Raw genomic sequence first — 10,075 nt, 5'->3', positions numbered from 1 at the left:
CAAATTACTAGAGGTCCCCAGGTAATACTAGTCCTGTGCGAATAGGGCTTTACTTGTGGTTTGGAAGTTCCCGGTGAACAGGACATTTCAGTAATGCCACCATGCCAGAGGCTTAAGAGTGGATGGCGGGTTTGCCGATATGCAAATGATATGCAAACCACGCTCTACTTGCCCCTCCCCTCACACCCCTCCCCTCAATGCCAAAACAGTGACAGAAAGTTGAAACTGAAAATCAGTGACACTGCAATACATACATACACGTATGTATACATAAACGTAAATACAGTAAGATTGTTATCCATGTCGGCGGTAATGGCACCCGTTTACGCCAATCGGCGGTCACCAAAATTAATGTGGAGTCGGTGTAACTATGCTAAAACTATGTCGGACTCAGTAGTTTTCTCTGGACCCCTGCCCAATGTGACCAGTGATGACATGTACAGTCGCATGTCGTCATTCCACCGCTGGCTGTCGAGGTGGTGTCCAGCAAACGATGTGGGCTTCATTGATAAGTGGAAGCCTTTTTGGGGAAAACCTGGTCTGATTAGGAGAGACGGCATCCATCCAACTTTGGACGGAGCGGCTCTCTTATCTAGAAATCTATGAATTAAGTAGTATCCACATTTCTACATTTTAGTATCCATAATGCCAGAGGAGCCTATTACTCAGCACTAATAGAAGAAAATAAGAACAACCCTAGGTTCCTCTTCAGCACTGTAGCCAGGCTGACAGAGAGTCACAGCTCTATTGAGCCACATATCCCCATAAACTTAAGTAGCAATGACTTCATGAGCTTCTTCTATAATAAAATTATTACTATTAGAGAGAAAATTAATCACCAACTGCCATCAACAGTTATCAGTGGCTCTCCAAGTTCTGTCAATGTAAACTTAGATATATATTTAGACCGTTTTTCTGCTATCGATCTTCATCAGTTAACTTCAATCATTTCTTCATCGAAGCCATCAACCTGTCTTTTAGACCCAATCCCAACTAGGCTGCTTAAAGAAGTTGTCCCCTTAATTGGCACTTCTTTACTGGATATGATTAATCTTTCTTTATTATCAGGATATGTACCACAGTCCTTTAAAGTAGCTGTAATTAAACCCCTTCTTAAAAAGCCCACTCTTGACCCAGGGGTTTTAGCCAACTATAGACCGATTTCTAACCTCCCCTTCCTCTCTAAGATTCTGGAGAAAGTAGTCGCCAAAGAGTTGTGTGACTTTCTACATAACAATAGTTTATTTAAGGATTTTCAGTCAGGATTTAGAGTTCATCATAGCACAGAGACAGCTCTGGTTAAAGTTAATAATGACCTTCTGACTGCTTCTGACAATGGACTTGTCTCTGTACTTGTATTATTAGATCTTAGTGCTGCATTTGACACCATTGACCATAATATTCTTTTACAGAGACTTGAGCATCAAATTGGCATTAAAGGAACCGCACTAAGCTGGTTTAAGTCATATTTATCAGATCATTCGCAGTTTGTACATGTTAACGATGAATCTTCAATAAATACTACAGTTAGTCATGGAGTTCCACAAGGTTCTGTACTTGGACCAATACTATTTACTTTATATATGCTCCCTTTAGGCAACATTATTAGGAATCACTACATTAACTTTCACTGTTATGCAGATGATACACAGTTATATCTATGGATCAAGCCCGATGAAATTAATCGATTATCTAAATTACAAACATGTCTTAAGGACATAAAATCCTGGATGAGCTGCAATTTTCTGATGTTAAACTCAGAAAAAAACAAAATTCTTGTTCTTGACTCACTGTCTAAAGATATAGTTACTCTAGATGGCATTACCTTGGCCTCTAGCACCACTGTCAGGAATCTTGGAGTTATCTTTGATCAGGATTTGTCATTTAACTCCCACATGAAGCAGACCTCCAGGACTGCCTTCTTTCATTTACGTAATATTACAAAGATTAGACACATCCTATCACAGACAGATGCAGAAAAACTAATCCATGCATTTGTTACTTCAAGGCTGGATTACTGCAACTCTTTATTATCAGGTTGCCCCAATAAGTCCATTAAAATGCTCCAATTAATTCAGAACGCTGCAAAACGAGTACTGACAGGAACTAGAAAAAGAGATCACATCTCTCCTGTACTAGCTTCTCTGCACTGGCTCCCTGTAAAATGTAGAATAGAATTTAAAATCCTCCTCCTCACCTATAAAGCTCTTCATGGTCAGGCCCCTTCATATCTTAAAGAGCTCATAGTACCCTATTACCCCTCTAGAACACTACGTTCTCTGAATGCTGGGCTACTTGTGGTTCCTATAGTCTCTAAAAGTAGAACAGGAGCCAGAGCCTTCAGTTACCAAGCTCCTCTCCTGTGGAACCAGCTTCCAGTTGTGGTTCGGGAGGCAGACACCCTCACCACATTCAAGAGTAGGCTTAAGACATTCCTCTTTGATAAAGCTGAACCATCCCTTAGTTATGCTGCTATAGGCCTAGACTATCGGGGGATTTCCCATGGTGCACTGAGCTCCTCCCTTCCTCTCTCTTTCTGCACTCATTCATGTCCCATTAATGCATGTTACTAACTTCACTTCTTCCCCGGAGTTCTTGTGCTTTCTCGGCTCGCAGGTTCTTATCGATCCTGGTGGAGCCTCCTGCCATGGTCCTGCTAGATTGCCATTGCCAATACTGTTGTTGCTGTGCACCTGTCTGTCTGTCTGTCTCTCTCTCTCTCTCACCCCAACTGGTCGAGACAGACGACCACCCACCTAGAGCCGAAGGATCTGTCCTAGGTTTCTGCCTTTTAACAGGCAGTCTTTCCTTGCCCTTGTCGCCAAGTTCTTGCTCATGGTGGTACTGTTGAGTCTCTGTAAATAATGTTATAGAGTTCGGTCTAGACCTGCTCTATTTGAAAAGTGTCCTGAGATAACTTCTGTTATGAATTGGCGCTATACAAATAAAATTGAATTGAAAAACTGACATTGTAAAAAAATCTGTCACTGAAAAAAGAGTGACATGAAGAAAAAATCTGAAGATTGTCATTGAAAAATACAAAAAAATCCCAATAAAATAATAAGATTTTAATATTTTAATATTTTTAATTAGTTTCTTTTTTCAGTGCCAATACAACTGTTTTCACTACAAATGTTTCAATGCCAATGTTTCCTTTTTCAGTACTGGTTTTGTTTTCAATGCCAAAGTCACCGTCCTGGCTCCATAAAATTTCACTTTCATTTACTTTGATCAGTGTTTATAAAATTAAGAATAAGAAAGACAAACAAACAACGCCTATAAATTTTAATTTAAATTTTATTCAGTACACAACAAATATTTTCTCTATCTCTGGAAGACCATTTCTGCCAGTAAAATAAAAAATAAGATGAAAATGTGACTTCAATTGAAAAAGTGATACAAAGAAGAATTCAAAGAGAATCAATCAGGACATGTGATTTGTGTTGAACTGAAGCTTTAATATAAATATTGACACGAGCACTGATCAGAGTAAAAAAGACGTTTTATTTTACAGTGTTTGCACATCAGCATAAAAAAGACTGAATAAATGTAAAATTTAAAAGCAGCTTTAATATTGAGACGGACAGGTTAAATGTTTATCTGCTCCATAGTCAGAGCTCAGTAACTGATAATAGTCAATACATACACAACAGACACTGCCTTCATCACTCCTGCCTCCTGCTGGTGGACCCGGGTACTGCGGGTCTGGCTCCTGGCATCCCAGAGCTGAGTCAGTTAGGTTAGTTGCATGGCTGACTGAGCTAACGGCAGTTAGCGGTTGGCTACTTATCAATCTGTCCATCAGGAAAATCTAAGATATCATTAAAAATACCAGAAAATACCTAAACATGACTTCCTGTGTAAAACTTCAGATCATCCCATTGTCTCGGCTGCTTCACTGAACCATCTTGAAACGTGACGGCAGCGTCACAGACTGGATCCAACAAATACTCTCATACTGTATCTTTACAGTATAAACATACAACTCATTACCCATTACTCATCATAAAACTGTGTACAGACTTCGAGTTCTGATGAATTTTATTGATTATAATAATGTTTCAGTAACTGGATCCACCAGTGGTCCACAGTTAGGCCTTTTCCACCAAGAGGGAACTGCTCTGTTCTGGTTCACCCACCCGGTTGTGAACCGCATTATTACCAAAAATAAACAGTTTCGGAACCACAGAAGTTTATGTTTCCCATGGGAACCAAAGTGGGTGTATCACATTCTACTGGTCGTTGTGCAGCGCCCCCTCTTGATCCGATTACACTGGTTCCACGTGTGCTGGTTCACTAGATAGCACCAACGTTCCAAGAATCCTGAACAGAACCGGTTCAAGAATTTGGTGAGAAAACACAGAGCTGGACTCTGGTTCTGGACCTGCTGTGGGTCCAGTTCGGAATGACTGGCAGGCTCTAAACTTGTTAACTTGGTGTCGGATACTACTGTCAACTGTAATGCATGGTAGTAGCTGGCACCATTGTTCGTTGACTACATTTACAGTTGAATTGTGGGATAATTTAAGACGTTGGACAATACAGGCCCTGGTTTGGTCCTGGTTCTTCAGAAATGTGATGGTAAGGCGGCAGAACCACAGTCGTACAATACCAGACTGGTAACTGAAGCACTCCAGATTTAGAGCTTCATTTGAACTGGTTTGTTCCCGGTTTGGTCCTGGTTTGGTCCTGGTTTGGTCCTGGTATTAATAGCTGTTTTCGTGTCCAGCGAGTATGTACAGGTTACTGTGTTCAGTCGGGTTATCTGTCGCTCTGCTCTCCAGAACCACCACCCTGCAGAAAAGACAGATAGACACAGACAGACAGGTGAGATGACAGACTGTTTACCTGTCTGTTTATCTGTGTGTTTACCAGACAGGTGTCTCACCTGTCGGAGCCAAGCAGGCGGAACATCCTGCTGTTGTCACTGATCTCTTGAGTGATCTACAGAACAGAAAAAACAGACGTTATGACACAGCAGTCAGGTGGGTGGGTTCCTGCTCTCTGATTGGATGATTATTACCTCGTTTGATCTGAAGCTCCGCCCCTGCATGCCATGTCTCCAGAAGGCCAAAACACTGTCCTGTAAACACACTGAGGAAAAGGAGGAGTCAACACACCTGGAGTCAGATGTCTGAGGGCTTTTTAAAGATTTTGAGTGCATGTATGAGGTTGTTTATAGCACATTTAAGGTGGTGTACCAATCGCCTCGATCTGGAAGTTGAAGGTGAGCTCAGCTGACAGCTTCTTGCTGGACTTCAGTTTCCCCTGAAGGTTTACGATCTTTATACAACCTACAGGAAGTAGAAAGTACAAACAAAGCTCAGGTGATCAAAATTAAACTTCTATTATTAGAATAATTAAATGTTATTTATATTCAATAAAACAATATCTCAGTAACTTACGGTCCAGACAGACCAGGACAGTGTCTCTCTCCAGCTGAGTGATGTGGATGACACAACTCTGAGGGCTTTCTGCAGAGAAACAAAAAGTTACAGTTGTACCTGTGGGTGGATGAAAATGTTGTATGGGTAGTTAATGTATATATAGAGGGTTTAGGGGGGTCGTGTTATTATGGTAGGGGATGACTGGTGAGAAGTTGGTCACAGTCATAGGGGTCAGCTCACAGGACCATTGTGTGAGAGACCTCAAACCCATATGTGGACTTTACATTAGTAATACAAATAGGATGACAGGTGTGTTCACTGTTTAAAGGGATAGCATTCTGGAAGTAGAGAGAGAATGTCTATGCTGTGGTCTTCTCTCCATGCTGCATGAGTAAAGGAATTTGATTCATCACACTGGGTTTGTAACTCTTCAGAGAACAAGCAACTCTCAATATTGTGGAAGAATTTGCCCTACACCTGAGTCAGGGGGAGTTGTACCTGTGTTGGGAGAAGTGGTACCTGAGTCAGGGGGAGTTGTACCTGAGTCAGGGGGAGTTGTACCTGAGTTAGAAAGAGTTGTACCTGTGTTGGGAGGAGTTGTACCTGAGTCAGGGGAAGTTGTACCTGAGTTAGGAGGAGTTGTACCTGAGTCAGGGGAAGCTGTACCTGAGTTAGGAAGAGCTGTACCTGAGTCAGGGGGAGTTGTACCTGTGTTGGGAGGACTTGTACCTGAGTCAGGGGAAGTTGTACCTGAGTCAGGGGAAGTTGTACCTGAGTTAGGAGGAGTTGTACCTGAGTCAGGGGAAGTTGTACCTGAGTTAGGAAGAGTTGTACCTGTATCTGGGGGGGTAGGGCAGGAAGAGTTGGGGTTGAGGGTCTGGAAGCTGACAGGCTGGTTGGGTTCAGTTCCTTTGTTCAGGCCAACACAAATCAGGGGGTAAGGCTCCTCGGGGACGACCAGCAGCTCGAAAACCTCCAGAGGACACGGAGGCTGGAAGTCCACATTCTGGTGTGGACAGACACATGGAGAGATATCACTGGGTCTGATTCTCACAGTCTATCATAGTGATCATAGAGCTGCAGGTCAGTCTACTGGGGCTGCATGTTTGTATAAATATTTCTGACATTTGTAAAAACCTGCTCAGGTATTAAAGGAGGAGTTTGTGCTGGTTCAGCCTGGGGACAGGGATCAAGAACAAATATGGTTGTATGACCCTTTTGCCCCACTAAAACTGGCAGTCAAAACTGGAAGTGACATTTTGAGGCATCATGCTGGCACAGATACAACTTCTATACATCGGATCTCTGCTGTTTGTGTAGGTCTCTAGGTCAGGTAGCCCAGATGTTCTCCTCACTTACCTCCTCCAGTGTCCTCTTTGAGGAATCTGAGGTGTTCCTAGGCATGATGGGACATTTAATTCCTGCAGTGTCTTCTGGGTCTGCCCCTGAGCCTCTAGGAGGATCCTGATCAGATGCTGAACCACCTCAACTGACTCAATTCAATTATGAAGGAGCAGCAGTTCTCCTCTGAGCTCCTTGTCCTGTCTCTAAGTGTTCTTGAGCACTGATGGTTCTCAGTGTGGATTCACACATTAGAACCACGTAGTTGCTGTTTTCTTACCTTGACCAGCATGAACTTCTGCATTGGATCCACCCACTCCAGCAGGACCACACCTGACTGGAAAGCTCCACCCAGGTACTTATGACCTGTGTAAGGGTTTCTCACTGTAGGGAAGGGAGGGGATCATTACAGGTGTCTTGCTACAGAGTTTTTGTAAGTGTCTGATGGTCTCCACTCTACGCTCACCTGAGACCATTTGCTGCCACAAACAAGCAGTAGATGAACTGCACTCCTAAACTGTCTCTTACCTGCAGTACAGGTGAGTTACAGGTTTTCAGAGAGCCTATCATTAGTGAGGTATTAATTTACCTCTTTCAGACTGAATTGTCTGCTTCATTGTGTGTTGGGCTCACATTTGATCTTTTTAACACAAAGACGAACAAGAGACTGCTTTTCTACGCGACTTTAAACTGATTAACCCTGAGACTAAACCGAAACCGAGGCTGAGAAGTGCATGATGGGAAACGGTGTATGACTCACCTACGCAGCATTTCAGACAGCCTTTAGTGTCAGGAATCTTATTGGAGATTGAAAACTTCCTAGAGACAAAAGACAATCAGGAACAAGCTGTTAAAGGTCAATCACATGTTATCTGTCATATCTGCCAGCAATGTAGGTGTTTTCCTGTGTTTTTTTGTGTAGGGTTTAGTGTCATCTAGTGGTAAAGTTTGAGCCAACTGAATACTGCTCAGTCCTCCCAGTGTGTAGGAGAAACTATGATGGCCGCAAAACAGTAAAGCCCCTCTCTAGAGCCAGTGTTTGGTTTGTCCATTTAGGGCTACTGTAGAAACATGGCGGACTCCGTAGAACAGGACCTGCTCCCTCTCATAGGGTTGCCACTTTGACTCCTCCTGTCCAGTGTCCTCCAGCAAAATACTAAACCATAAACTGCTGCTGCCTTTCGTGTGTGAGAGGAAGCTTAACATGTTCCCTTATTACCTGCTACATGTTTTTAGCGTGTGGAGGAACTGACCGTGGCAGGATGCGATCGGGCAGACGGCGAGTCGGGATGGAGACGGTGAGCTTCTGTTTGTGTCGAGCCTGTTCAAACAGACCGGCCAGACTGTGGCAGTACAGCTGAGAGGCTTTACCTGCAGACAGGGCTCAGTTAACACACACATTTCTTTGTTCTTTTATGATTATTAGAGATTATTAATATTTAGTGTTAGTGAGGCCCTATTTAGATATAAAAATGTCACATGTCATATGGGTCCCATATATGGACGACCTCGCCCCCTAAACCTCCGCCCACAAGGCACTTTTCACCGATAAGTATCAAAATCAGTTTGCACAAAAAGCCTCTAAAACCTAACAGGAGTTCTGCAATTTTGGATTAATTTTTGGCGATTTGCACACGTTGCACTTTAACAAACTCCTACAGAATTTATTGGATCGACTTATGAGTTTTTGTTGACAGGCGTGTCCATGGCGTCCACTTTCAACATTTCACCATGAAACAGAAAGTTTGTTATCTTCAGCGTACATTGTCCAATCTCCACCAAACTTCAACAACATCTATCGATCGTTGCTGTTGTCGTCGTTGTCACCATCTTCTTCATGTTCATCATCATCCGTCACTACTATTAGTGTAGTTGTTGCTACTGTTGTTGCTGTGCACCCCTGTCTGTCTGTCTGTCTTTCTCTCTCTCTCTCACTCAATTCAATTCAATTCAAATGGCTTTATTGGCATGACGTAACACTGTACATATTGCCAAAGCAAGCGTTTGGAATTAAAAATAATAATAACAATAAAGGAAAACAATATTTACAATAAATGAATTATAATCTATACTGTTGGTAATACTGTAACTATGATTGACTCAATCACAATCACAGTCAATAGGTATTTAATTACAATGAATGAATGAATGAATGAATGAATGAATCAATCAGTTTGTGTCAACTAAAAATGTCATTAAAACAGTAGTAACTACAGTTAAAACAAGTAGTCTGTTGTCAATATAACAGTAATAACAAATTATTAAATATAATATATAATGTATATAATATTAAAATATATTAAAATTAAAATTAAATAGGTAGATAAAACTGTAAACGTGTGTGTGTGTGTGTGTGTGTGTGTGTGTGTGTGTGTGTGAGAGAGAGAGAGAGAGAGAGAGAGAGAGAGAGAGTGAGTGAGTGAGTGTGTGTGTATATACAGTATATTACAAAACAAAACAAAAAAAAAACTAAAACAATCAATTATTTTATACATTTATCTGAGTTTCCACTGGTTGTCCTCAGTTCGTGGCATGAGGAGACATATTTTGCTGCAATAATTTGACTTTTTGGCATTTCTCCCAGTAAATAGGGGAGTTTCTGTGTGTCTGATAATAATTAGAATTCGGGGTATATTTAGGAAATGTTTGCAAATTGTTTTTCTCTTAAAGTTTTGAATTTAGGGCATGAGGTTAGAACTGGGAGAAGAGTCTTTCCTCTTCTGGTAGCCAGTTCTGTCTGTGGCGACCCTTTTCTATGGCCAGGCTGTGTTCACTCAGTCTGTACATTGTCAACATTGTTCTTAGTTTAGGACATTTTATTGTGATCAGGTAATTTGCCAGTGTGAATTCTCTTTTTAGGGTCAGATAACATTGTAATTTACTTTGTGTTTTGCTCGATTCTTTCCAGTATTCAATATATTTTTCTTTTTGCTTGTTGATAATTTGGTTTGGTCTGATTGAGTTGGTGTTGCTGTCCTGAGGCTGTTGGGGACATGTTACTGCAGAGAGCCTCAGGACCAGCTGGCTGAGGGGACTCTTCTCTGGTTTCAGCTCCTGGTATGTTAGGGCTTTGTGATGGTATGTCTGGGGGTTAACTGATTTTAAGTGATTGTAAAATTGAATTGATCTTTTCTGTATTTTTAGTAGGAGGGGGTATTGGCCGAGCTCTGCTCTGCACAGATTATTTGGTGTTTTTCTCTGCACCTGCAGGATGCTCTTACAGAACTCGGTGTGGAAAGATTCTATGATTGTTTTGTCCCATTTGTCAAATTCATTATTTAGTTTTGGTCCCCAAATTTCTCTGCCATATAGAATTATTGGTTCTAGTACAAATTGGAAAATTTTAA

The 10,075-nt window shown here is 41.6% G+C and overlaps 1 protein-coding gene across 10 annotated transcripts in view; it reads right to left on the bottom strand.

Moving 5' to 3' along the window:
- Positions 1-3,279: 3,279 nt before the first annotated feature.
- Positions 3,280-10,075, bottom strand: part of LOC127353429 (mitogen-activated protein kinase kinase kinase kinase 3) — a 52,785-nt gene continuing 45,989 nt past the window's right edge. For 8 of the 10 annotated variants that reach the window (XM_051382658.1, XM_051382660.1, XM_051382662.1 and 5 more), the window contains 9 exons: positions 7,982-8,099; positions 7,489-7,547; positions 7,009-7,112; positions 6,222-6,393; positions 5,406-5,474; positions 5,202-5,294; positions 5,024-5,094; positions 4,889-4,944; positions 3,280-4,794 (listed from right to left, as the gene is read on the bottom strand). In XM_051382658.1, the coding sequence (XP_051238618.1) occupies positions 4,707-4,794; positions 4,889-4,944; positions 5,024-5,094; positions 5,202-5,294; positions 5,406-5,474; positions 6,222-6,393; positions 7,009-7,112; positions 7,489-7,547; positions 7,982-8,099 (830 nt within the window). In that variant the 3' untranslated portion in view covers positions 3,280-4,706. Of the gene's footprint in view, positions 4,795-4,888; positions 4,945-5,023; positions 5,095-5,201; positions 5,295-5,405; positions 5,475-5,504; positions 5,949-6,116; positions 6,394-7,008; positions 7,113-7,488; positions 7,548-7,981; positions 8,100-10,075 lie in introns of those variants that run through there. The other 2 variants (XM_051382663.1, XM_051382664.1) reach the window with 2 other exon arrangements.

The sequence above is a fragment of the Dicentrarchus labrax genome, unplaced genomic scaffold (genome assembly GCF_905237075.1).
Source record: "Dicentrarchus labrax unplaced genomic scaffold, dlabrax2021, whole genome shotgun sequence".
In the NCBI taxonomy this organism is placed as follows: Eukaryota; Metazoa; Chordata; class Actinopteri; family Moronidae; genus Dicentrarchus; species Dicentrarchus labrax.
The sequence above is the reverse complement of the archived record's forward strand: the minus strand, read 5'-3'. Positions and strand labels throughout refer to the sequence as shown.